General features: G+C 35.0%; 1 protein-coding gene across 1 annotated transcript in view; it reads right to left on the reverse strand.

The window, feature by feature from the left end:
- Positions 1 to 12934, reverse strand: part of GRIN3A (glutamate ionotropic receptor NMDA type subunit 3A) — a 215251-nt gene that overhangs the window by 12355 nt on the left and 189962 nt on the right. The window contains exon 8 of the mRNA XM_031961305.1: positions 12191 to 12264. Coding sequence (XP_031817165.1) covers positions 12191 to 12264 — 74 coding nt within the window. The remainder of the gene's footprint in view (positions 1 to 12190; positions 12265 to 12934) is intronic.

Here is a 12934-nt window from a genome sequence, read left to right on the forward strand (position 1 = left end):
AGAGTTGGCTCAAAGAAAAAATAATTGACATTTGTTTTAGAGAAAATTCTTCTCGCCTCATTAAAAACAGGGGAGAGGAAAAGGAAAAGAAAAGAGTAATAAGGGAAGGAAGGGGAAAACTCAAAGGGGGAGGGAGGGATTATAAAGAGGATAAGCATCGTGATACAAGAGGGGTCACATAAGTTTAAAAGGGGAAAGAGGGTTGGGGAGGCAAGAATAAGTAAAGCACAATCTGGGGTTATTAGGATGGCAGGAAATACAGATTTAGTAATTCTAACTGTAAATGTGAATGGGATGAACTCCCATAAAGAGGAGGCAGATAGCAGACTGGATCAAAAGTCAGAACCTACAATATGTTGTTTACAAGAAACACATTTAAAGCAGGGGGACAATATAGAGTAAAGGTAAAAGGCTGGAGCAAAATCTATTATGCTTCAGGTGAAGTCAAAAAGAGGTAGCCATCCTTATCTCAGATCACAAAAGTAAAAATTGATCTAATTAAAAGAGATAAGGAAGGAAACTACAGCCTACAAAGGGTAGCATAAACAACGAAGCAATATCAATATTAAACATATATGCACCAAGTGGTATGGCACTCAGCTTCCTAAAGGAGAAGTTAAGAGAGTTGCAAGAAGAAATAGACAACAAACTGTAATAGTAGGAGATCCAACCTTGCACCTCAGAATTAGACAAATCAAACCACAAAACAAATAAGAAAGAAATTAAAGAAGTAAATAGAATATTAGAAAAATTAGGTATGTTGGATCTTGGAGAAAATTGAATGGAGATAGAAGGGAATATACTTTCTTCCAGCAGTTCATGGAACCTATTCAAAAATTGACACATATTAGGACATAAAGACCTCAGAATTAAATGCAAGAAAGCAGAAATAGTCAATGCTTTCTTTTCAGATCATGATGCAATAGAAACTACATTCAACAAAAAGTTAGGGGGAAATAGACCAAAAAGTAATTGGAAACTAAACAATCTCATCTTAAAGAATGATTGGGTGAAGTAGCAAATTATAGATACAATTAATAATTTCACTCAAGATAATGACAATGATGAGACATCATACAAAATTTAGGGATGCAGCCAAAGGGTAATAAGAGGGAATTTTATATCCTTAGAGGCTTACTTGAATAAAACAGAGAAAGAAAAGATTAATGAATTGGGCTTGCAACTAAAAAACTAAAAAAAGACCAAATTAAAACCCCCAATCAAATACTAAATTGGAAATTTAAAATTAAAAGGAGAAATTAAAATATTGAAAGTAAAAAACTATTGAACTAATTAATAAAACTAAGAGTTGGTTCTATGAAAAGCCAATAAAATAGATGTCCTTTGGTAAATCTGATTAGAAAAAGGAGGGAGGAAAATGAAATTAGTAGTCTTAAAATGAAAAGGGAGAACTTTCCACCAATGAAGAGGAAATTAGAGAAATAATAAGGAGTTATTTTGCTCAACTTTATGCCAATAAATCTTGATAACCTAAATGAAATGGATGACTACCTCAAAATACAGACTTCCCAGACTAACAGAGGAGGAAGCTAAATTGTTGAATAGTCCCATTTCAGAAAAAGAAATAGAACAGGCAATTAAACAACTCCCTAAGAAAAACCTCAGGACCAGATGGATTTACATGTGAATTTTACCAAACATTTAAAGAACAATTGGTCCTCAATGCTATATAAATAATTTGATAAAATAGGGAATGAAGGAGTCCTACCAAATTCTTCTACATGACACAGACATGGTAACTGATACCTAAACCAGGTAGGCTGAAAACAGAGAAAGAAAATTACAGACCAATCTCCCTAATGAATATTGATGCTAAAATCTTAAATAAGATATTAGCAAAAGACTACAGAAAATCACTCCAAGATAATACACTATGATCAAGTAGGATTTATACCAGGAATGCAGGGCTGGTCTAATATTAGGAAAAACTATCAATATAATTGGCCATGTTAAAACCAAATTCAATAAAACCATATGATCATCCTCAATAGATGCAGAAAAGCATTTGATAAAATCCAACATCCATTCCTATTAAAAACACTTGAGAGTATAGGAATAAATGGACTTTTCCTTAAAATAATCAGCAGCATCTATTTAAAACCATCAGTAAGCATCATATGTAATGGAGACAAACTGCAACCATTCCTAATAAGATCTGAGGAAACAAGGTTGCCCACTATCACCGTTACTATTTAATATTGTATTAGAAATGCTAGCTATAGCAATAAGAGCTGAGAAAGAGATTAAATGGAATAAGAATAGGCAAAATGAGGAAGCCAAATTATCACTTTTGCCGATGACATGATGGTATACTTAGAGAACCCCAGAGATTCTAGCTAAAAAGTTATTAGAAATAATCCACAACTTTAGCAAAGTTTCTGTTATAAAATAAACCCACATAAGTCATCAGCATTCTTATATATCACTAACAAATCCAACAGTCAGAGTTACAAAGAGAAATTCCATTTAAAGTAACTACTGATAATATAAAATATTTAGGAATCTATCTGCCAAGGGAAAATCAGAAACTTTATGAGCAAAATTACAGACCACTTTTCACACAAATTAAGTCTGATCTAACCAATTGAAAATATTAAATGCTCCTTGGATAGGGCGAGTAAATATAATAAAGATGACAATATTACCTAAACCAATCTATTTATTTAGTGGTATACCAATCAGACTCCCAAAAACCTATTTTAATGACCTAGAAAAAATAATAACAAAATTCATATGGAAAAACAAAAGGTCAAGAATTTCAAGGGAATTAATGAAAAAATCAAATGATGGTGGCTTAGCTAATTCAGATCTAAAATTATATTATAGAGCAGCAGTTACCAAAACCATTTGGTATTGGCTAAGGAATAGATTAGTTGATCAGTGGAATAGATTAGGTCAAGGATAAACAGTCAACAAATATAGCAACCTAGTCTTTGATAAACCCAAAGATCCCAGCTTTGGGATAAGAACTTACTGTTTGATAAAAATTGCTGGAAAATTGAAACTAATATGGCAGAAATTAGGCATTGATCCATACTTAACGCCGTACACCAAGATAAGGTCAAATGGGTTCATGACCTAGGTATAAAGAATGAAATTATTAATAAATTAGAGGAACATAGGATAGTTTACCTCTCAGACCTGTGGAAGGGAAGGTCTTATGACCAAAGAGAACTAGAGATCATTACTGATCACAAAATAGAAAATTTCTGATTATACTAAACTGAAAAGTTTTGTACAAACAAAACTAATGCAGACAAGATTAGAAGGGAAGCAATAAACTGGGAAAATATTTTTACAGTCAAAGTTGTTCTGATAAAGGCCCCATTTCCAAAATATATAGAGAATTAACTCTAATTTATAAAAAATCAAGCCATTCTCCAGTTGAAAAATGGTCAAAGGATATGAACAGACAATCCTCAGATGAAGAAATTGAAACTATTTCTAGTCATATGAAAAGATGCTCCAAGTCATTATTAATCAGAGAAATGCAAATTAAGACAACTCTAAGATACCACTCACACACCTGTCAGATTGGCTAAGATGACAGGAAAATGAATGATGATTGTTGGAGGGGATGCGGAAAACTGGGACATTGATGCATTGTTGGTGGAGTTGTGAACGAATCCAACCATTTTGGAGAGTAGTTTGAACTATGCTCAAAAGTTATCAAACTGTGCATACCCTTTGATCCAGCAGTGATACTACTGGGATTATATCCCAAAGAGATTATAAAGAAGGGAAAGGGACCTGTATGTGCACGAATGTTTGTGGCAGCCCTTTTTGTAGTGGCTAAAAACTGGAAACTGAATGGATGTCCATCAGTTGGAAAATGGTTGAATAAATTGTGGTATATGAAATTATGGAATATTACTGTTCTGTAAGAAATGACCAACAGGATAATTTCAGAAAGGCTTGGAGAGACTTACATGAACTGATGCTGAGTGAAATGAGCAGGACCAGGAGATCATTATATACTTCAACAACAATACTAGATGATGACCAGTTCTGATGGATCAGGCCATCCTCAGCAACGAGATCAACCAAATCATTTCTAATGGAGCAGTAATGAACTGAACTAGCTATGCCCAGAAAAAGAACTCTGGGAGATGTCTAAAAACCATTACATTGAATTCCCAGTCCCTATATTTATGCACACCTGCATTTTTGATCTCCTTCACAAGCTAATTGTACAATATTTCAGAGTCTGATTCTTTTTCTACTGCAAAATAACGTTTTGGTCATGTATACTTATTGTGTATCTAATTTATATTTTAATATATTTAACATCTACTGGTCATCCTGCCATCTAGGGGAGGGGGTGGGGGGGGTAAGAGGTGAAAAATTGGAACAAGAGGTTTGGCAATTGTTAATGCTGTAAAGTTACCCATGTATATATCCTGTAAATAAAAGGCTAATAAATAAAAAAAAATAGAAAATTAGGAAAAAATTTTATAGGCAGTTTATTAGATAAAGGTCTCATCTCAAATATATAGTACATTTTGTCAAATTTATAAGAATAAGTCATTCCCCAATTGACAAATGATCAAAGAATGTGAACTGTCAGTTTTTTTTTTTGATGAAGAAATAAAAACTATACATAGTAATATGAAAAAAATGCTGTGAATCATTATTGACTAGAGAAATAGAAATTAAAACAACTTTGAGATTTCATCTCTTCATTATTAGATTGGATAAAATGATGGAGGGGGAAAATGACAAATATTGGAGGGGATGTGGAAAAATTGGGACATTAATACACTGTTTGTGGAATTGTAAAGTGATCTAACCATTTTGGAGTGTGGTCTGAAATTAGGTCCAAGGAGTTAGAAAACCTTAGCCCAGAAATACCACTATTAGGTCTGTTTTACAAGGTGATCAGGAAACAAAGAAAAGAGTCTACATGTTCTAAAATACTTTAAGTGGCTCTTTTTGATGGCAAAGAATTAGAAAGGGGATGCCCCTCAATTGGAATAGCTAAACAAATTATGTTATATGATTTTGATGGAACACTACTGGGCTATAAAAAACCAATGAGTAGGTGGATTTTAGAAAAAAACATGAAAAGACTTGCATTAAATAATGAAAAGTGAAACAAACACAACCAAGAGAATGTTGTACTCAATAACGACAATATTGTCTGAAGTGTAATTGTGAATAACCAAGATATGCTGAGTATTGCAAATACTCAAATCAACAACAAAGAACCTATGAAGGATGATGCTATTTATCTCCAGAGAAAGAACTGATAAATCAAAGTATGTGTAGTATAATTTTACATATATTTATAAACCTGCCAAATGATGTCCTCTAGTATAGGGTGAGAAGGCAGGGAAGGAGAGAGTTCAGAAGCTAAAATGTAAGGAAAAAAATAGTAAAAAGCTATAAGGAGACAGGTTACATTTCAGCATGGAAAATCAATTTGAACTAGCTAACAATAGGATGTATTGTTTAGGTGGATAGTAAGTTTACTCTCATTGGAAGCCACTTGTATGTCAAGAGCCCTGAGAATGGCATTGATTCCCCCCAGATCACTTGTCTGGCTTCCATTATAGTGCCTGATAGCCATCATCTTGGAAAGCAAATAATGATTTGGCAATGCCTCAGAGGTCCTGCCTCCTTAGCAACCATAGATGCTAAAGACTCAGAAAAGTTCTTGTCACTGACCAATGGTTCAATATCAAAAATGTATGATTTTATCAATGCAAAGGACATTCAAGAAGATGCATTACTGTCTGCTTTGCTTTAAGGACTATTTCTACAGAAATGAGACCATGAAGTAATACAATGTGAGGGGGGATTGCATTATTATTATTATTAATGGCTAGCATATACATAGTGCTTTAAGTTTTGTAAAGTGATTTATAAGCATTATCTCATAGGGTGTGAGGGGCAGAGCCAAGATGGAAGAGAGAAGCCAGAAGTTGCCTGAGCTCTTCCCACTTTCTGGAAACAGCTCTAAATCAAGTCTTTATATATATTCTGGAGTGACAGAATCCACAAAAAATATGGAGTAAAACAATTTTCCAAATTTAATTTAAATTTGATTTAATTTAAAAGATAATTTAAAAGGACTTTAAGAAAGGTCTGTCTCACTTGGATAGCACAGCCTAGTGCAGATAGGGTAAAGGTAATCTAGCAAGAAGTTCTTAACTGTAGCACAGAACGGTAGTGGAGGCTTTTTTGGTCCTGACTCAGCAGGCCAGTTATGAGGCCTCCAGTTCCAGCATAGAAGGCAAATTGTGTTCCCTGGAACCTTGACTCAATGGGTATGACTAGGTTGGTCCATCCCACTGTAGTGGACAAGATGCCAGCATCTTCAGCCCTAGGACGGAAAGCCAGTGATAAGCAAAAGAAGCCTGGGATAATCTCCTGTGCTCCAGGAGCAGAACTCAACTTTAAAAAAATGAGCAAAAAATCCAAAAGAACCTTAAAGATAGAAAGTAACTATTGTGACAGGGAAGATCAGAACATAAACTCAGAGAAGGGCAACTATGGCAAAATGCCTACATGTGAAGCCTTAAAAGGGAATATGAATTCATATTGGTTCTTAAGCTCAAAAAATTCTCTTGGAAGAGCTCAAAAAGAATTTTAAAAATCAAGTAAGAGAGGTAGAAGAAAAATTGAGAAAAGAAATAAGCTATGTAGTAAAATCATGAAAAAAGAGTCAACAGCTTGGAAAAGAATGCACAAAAATTGACTAAAGAAAGCCATTCTTTCAAAGTAGAATTGGCCAAATGGAAGAGGAAGTAAAAAAGCTAAATGAAGAAAATAATTCATCCTTACATCAACTCTGGGAGATAGGCACTATTGTCCCCTGTATTTGAAATGTCTTTCCTTACATTCACCTTTCGGGACTCCTAACAATCTTTATAAGGTTTGGGTCAATTGCTGCTTCTTTAAGAGGTCTTTCTTGATTGTGTTTCTTCCACATCCAAAATTGTATTTTTGTTTTTAATATTTCTTGTATTTGCTTAGCTGTTACCATGTTGCATCCTTGTAGTAGAATGTAAGCTTTCTAAGGACAGAAATAGTTTCTTTTTGTATTTGTATCTCTAATGCTTAAGTTTATGGTGACTGACACCAGTAAGGCATCTTAATAAATTTTTGTTGCTTGATATTTGAAGAAACATTATTAACAATTAGGAGGAGATAAGTTTGGAGAGATTGGGACTTGCCAAAATTCTCTCTGAAGAACTTTAGAACTGATTGTATTACATGAAAGACACTGGCACAGGTTTGCCCAACATGATATGCCCCATTAAAAAAGCCTTTGTGGGTTATATGAACTAAGTAGAATTTCTGTAGTTCACAAGAAAGATGAGATGTGCAAATTTAGAAAAATCTCCCCTTCAATGTTCCTGTGGACTATTTGTGCCCAATCTATGGTAGAACCTGCCAAACTTGTGCAGATTTGCTCTGACTGTGGCAGATCTTGTTCCCAACATAGATATATCATTTTGGTCTTAAAAAAAGACAACAATCAGTCAACCGACTACTTGCCCAAGAACATCTTCCCTATGTCACTTTCCCAGAGATTGATCCTCTCCTCACCCCATTATTGCCCAAAAGAAGAAAGGATGTCTCCTTCAAATACATTTCAACATCCAAAATTGCAGTGTCATTTATAGAGCTCAGACAGACTCCAAAGGTCTCATCCAAAATTCCCTGGATATCCTTCCTCTATGAGTTCTTCTTTTCTAGGCAGAAGTCAGGCTGGTTTTATAATTTGCTCTGACTGTCTCAAAGCTCCAGAGCATCTGGTAGGTAGAGGAGAAGATTTGGAGGGAGGGAGGAAAGGGGGAGCAGTAAGCACAGGGAAGTTTTGAAGTCTTGGAATAACTGTTTAGAATTTAATGAAAGGGAGGGGCAAGAAGGCCTTTATGAGTAACAGAGAGAGAATTTGTGTCAGGGGGTGCCAGGCTAACTGGACTGACTTATTTGGAAATTTCACTTGGAGCCATAGAATTGAAAGTTATATCAAAATAGTCTCTAGTACAAGGACTGTTAACATTTTTGTCTGTATGTGGACTCCTTGGAAGTCTATTGAAAGCTATAGACCCATTCTCAGAAAAATGGTTTAAATGCATAAAATAAAACAATAGAATTACAGAAGAAATATAGGCATCTATCAATATCAATCTCTTTCCACATGCATACATGTATATAACACACATAATAGTAGATACAACATGTGTATATTGACATATACACACATGCCCACACATGTATAGGAACACACATTATCAATACCTACATGTATACACACATGTATGTCTGTATGGTGTGTCATATGGGCTCAAATACAACCTATATTATATCACTGACTCCACATCAAACCTTCACAAGTCACTCAGCTGCTCCAGGCTTGCCACAGTTTCATCTGAAAATGAGGCGTCTGAACTAAATCATCCTTGAAATTCTAAATTCATAATGATAGTTTTTTTCCTGAATTCTTCTCTTGACTTTTCCATTTACTAGGTGTGTAGCATGTCACAAAATCAAGAGTTTTAAGCTGGCAGGACCTTAGAGGGCATTTAGTTCAAAGGTGTCGAGCATGGGCTCAAGAGCCACATGTGGCCCACAGTAGTTCCAAGCATAGCCCAAACCAGATGAAGATGTAATTGGGAAATAGTTAACAAGATAAATAAAAATACAACAAAACATAGTTAATATTGACAATAGGTGGCTTTCTAAGTTGTATGTGGCTTGCAGAGATTCTTGTACATAGTTTAGTCACTTCTTTTTCTATTAGAGTTTGACCTCTACTGATTAGTCTACTTACCCCATAAAGGAATCCTTTCTAGTACATCATCCTTGATGAGGAAACCATCCAGCTTATGCTCAAACACTGTCACTAATCATGGATTTACCATTTAATAAGTCAGGGCATTGCATTTTCAGACCACTCAGTTGTTAGAAACTCCTTCCTTAGCATAATAACATCAGAAGTAAAATATAGAACTTTAAGGTTCACAGTGCTTCCCTCACAAGGACCCCAAAGGAAGTCAAGCAAGTATGATTTTCATCACTTTACAGGTAATGGAGAGAGAAAGTGGCTTGTTCAGTTTGTCCAAACAGTGTCAGCGATACCCGTTCCTTTTTTTTTTTTTTTTAATGAAGTGATAAAGTCTGAAATTTGAAGTAAAAGGGCTTGTGTCTGAACTTAGTGACTTACCCCCTGTGTGACAGTAGGGAAAATTACTTAACCTCTCTGGGCTTCAGGTTCCTCATAGCAAAATGAAGGAATGGGACTAGGTGACCTTAGGTATTTGTGCTCTAAATCCTGTGACCTTGAACTCAGGTTTCTTTCTTTCTTTTTTAAAATAGCTTTTTATTTACAAGTTATATGTATGGGTAATTTTACAGCATTGACAATTGCCAAACCTCTTGTTCCAATTTTTCCCCTCCTTCCCCCCACCCCCTCCCCCAGATGGCAGGATGACCAGTAGATGTTAAATATATTAAAGTATAAATTAGATACACAATAAGTATACATGACCAAACCATTATTTTGCTGTACAAAAAGAATCGGACTCTGAAATATTGTACAATTAGTCTGTGAAAGAAATCCAAAATGCAGGTGGGCAAAAATATAGGGATTGGGAATTCAAGGTAATGATTCTTATGAACTTGGGTTTCTTGACTTCAGCTTTTGTGATTTTCTCAGCACAATCTTGTCACCTCTGTTATAGTGAGTTGAAATCTGTCTCCCTGCTTTCATTCTGCTATTTGGGGTTACACAGCATACATCTAATTTCACTTCTAGGTGACAAGCCTTCACAATAAAAGACTTTTTTTCTTTATTTGCTTCTGGAGGGTCCCCAGAATTCCCTCAGTCATTCCTCATTTAGCAGAGTCATCATTTTCCAAGTATGTTCCAATTTCCCAATGTCTTTCCTAACATATGGCATCCAGAACTAAATATAATAATGCAGACAAAGCATTATCACCTTCCTTTCTGAATGGAAGCTTTAAGAAAATTCTCAGCACTTAGCACAGAGCAGGGTACATAGTAAATACCTAATAAATGCTCGTTGACTTGACTTTCTTGTTCTGATCAGTATAGTAAGCCTTTTTTTTTTTTTTTTTTTACTGGAGCTTCAGATCACTTTTTTTTTTTTTTTAAAGCAATGATATTACTTTGTTAATTCCCTCAAGATTGTAGTCAGTTAACATCCTTGAGCCTTTTTCATTTTACTTTTTCACACTTAATCAGATCTCTCCCATCTCATGCTTGTGTAGTTGCTTTCTGAGACTTGGTGCATTATTCAAGTTTAAATTAAGTATAAAGAAAGCTGTCAGCAATCCCTGGGGCTCTCTGTTTACTCTGCTCTGACTCTGAATTTCCAGGGCTGACTATATTAGGAAATCCTCATCGATTCTTAAGAGGAAAGAAGAAATGAATCATTGCATGTGACTTCTCTCTTCCTAAATAAAAAAGGCTTCCACCTGAAATCAGAATTCTAGGACAAAGCTTGAAGCTCTTAGGTGGCACAGTGAATAGAATACCAGAACCTGCAATCAGGAAGTCTCTTCTTTCTGAATTCAAGTCCCACCCCAGTCACTTATTAGCTGTGTGACCCTGGGCAGGTCACTTCATTGTTTGCCTCAGTTTCCTCATGTGTAAAATAAACTGAAGAAAGAAATGACAAACCACTTTGTCAAGAAAATCCCCAATGGGGTCACAGAGACAGGTATGACTAAAAATGACTGAACAACAACAAGGGCAAGCCTTCCCCCAAATTAATTTTACTCATTAAAGATGCAACCCAAATGACTGGAAAAAATAACAACAAAACAGCTGAAAACTGAATGCTACAAAATTATATTAACCCAGCTTGGAAATATAGTTGATGTAAAAATTAAAATAACAATAAAAACATATTTTGAAAAATGCAGCCAGGGAACTTTAATTACCTAGAGCAGTTTGATGGCTTAGTTTTAGATATTAATATCTATTACTATGAGTAATTTAGTGGATTTGTTTACTTATTCACTGATTCTGTATTCAAGTACTCTTGCCATTGTTCAGAAGTAGGGCTTAAGGGGGGGTAATGAGAAATTGAATTATTTTCCCCTTCCTTTTCCCATCCTCTCCCAAAATGTTAGCCTAGGTGAGAACCAGGGGAAGAAGGAAGGAAAAAGTAGCTGTCAAGGTTCATGGAATAAAACAGAAGTCTTAGAGTCAGGAAATCTAGATTTAGTCTTATCTCTACCACTTATAAACTATGTTTCCATGGGGTTTTATTTCACCTCCTCAGATCAGTTTTCCCATCTGCAAAATGATCCTAAGATAAAACATTCCTAGCTCATCTAGTTCTTATGAAGAATGCTCTTTGTAAACCCTAAAGAATTATCTCATCCTAAGATTTTGTCTATCCAAAAACTTTGACTTATAAATTCTGATAAACACAAATAACTCGATTTTATTTCAGAAGACTGATGGTGAAGCATGCTAACTGACCTCCTGATGGAGAAATTATGAGCCCAGGTATAGACTGCAACATGTATTTTTTAGACATGATCAATGCGTGAATTTCTTTTGCTTGACTGTACATCTTTGTTACAGGGGTTACCATGCAAATCAATGAAGAGACTCATTTAAGGATTGTCTATTCTATTGAAATTTTGATTGGACACCTTTGCCCTACTTCCTATTAACAGTCAAAATCATCGTATTCTCTACAATTATTATTTCATTAAAAATAAAATATTTAAGTATGTTAAATATTTTAAAATGCTTTATTTCTCTTTGTTAAAGTTGATAACTGGGACTAGAAGTTGGAGACAAGATAAAGAGACTTCATTCATTCTTAAGAGATTGAATGGTTCATATGATAATAGGTTTTAGAACTAGATCATCTAGTCCAATATACTCATTTCCCTAAAAGAAAAACTGAGGACAGGGTAGAAAAAAGAAGGAATTTACTCAAGATCACAAGGTAATAAGTATTAGAACTTAACAATTGAACTTAATTGCACTACTTGACCATTGCTCTTTCCATTACAGTATGTATGTAGGCATTTAGTATCTTTACCTTCTATATATATATCTGTTCCTGACTGCCACATAACTGATTTTATTATAAACTTTTTCTAACCATTGCTCTGGTTTTCCTTTCAGGAAATAAAGTAAGAATGATCTATACTATCGATCATTTTTTACCTTTTTTCCACTTGCTTTGTCTTGAGCTGCTGCTTTTCCTCAACAAATGAGGTATTTAGAGCTCTATGTAATCTCTAGAAAAAAGAGAAAAATAATTAGAAACTCTCCCCCAACAAAAACCACGTACTTCGAGCAGGAAAAAAAGCCCTGATAAAGCATTTGCCTAAGAGAACAGAGGATACTGAGTCACAGGAGAATGTTGGCTTTTTCTTCCCAATTTAAGGAGAGGTTGGTAGTAACTTCTGTTCCTGTCTAGCTCTAGGTTCAGTTACATTTTAACAGTACAAGAAATCTCTATAAGCTGTCATTCTATCTCTGGAATGAAGCCATATGACTGAATATTTAGTACTTATTCTGGCTGTGAAAAAGTAGTTGAAATCGTGTATATGGACAATTCTGACTTTTTAAAAGATCCTTATCTTAATAAACAGCCAGTAGGAGAACCTCTTAAATAGAATCCAAGTGTTCTTATAATATGAGCTACTAAGTTATATTAAGGGGATGAATAAGGGAATTCCAAAATCATAGCTTTAGATCTGGAAAGAACCCCTTAGAGGTCACCTAGTCTAACTTTCTTAAATAGGTAATGAGGCAGAGAAAAATGAAAGGATTTGGTCATGGTCACCTGGATCCTAAATATCAGAGCCAGAGTCTGAACCTAGGACTTCTGAATCCAGATTTAGCACTCGGTCCACACTGGTGGTACTGATGGTCCATGTATGGGGCTGGCTGGTGTTATTACTA

The sequence above is a fragment of the Sarcophilus harrisii genome, chromosome 1 (assembly GCF_902635505.1).
Source record: "Sarcophilus harrisii chromosome 1, mSarHar1.11, whole genome shotgun sequence".
Taxonomy (NCBI): Eukaryota; Metazoa; Chordata; class Mammalia; order Dasyuromorphia; family Dasyuridae; genus Sarcophilus; species Sarcophilus harrisii.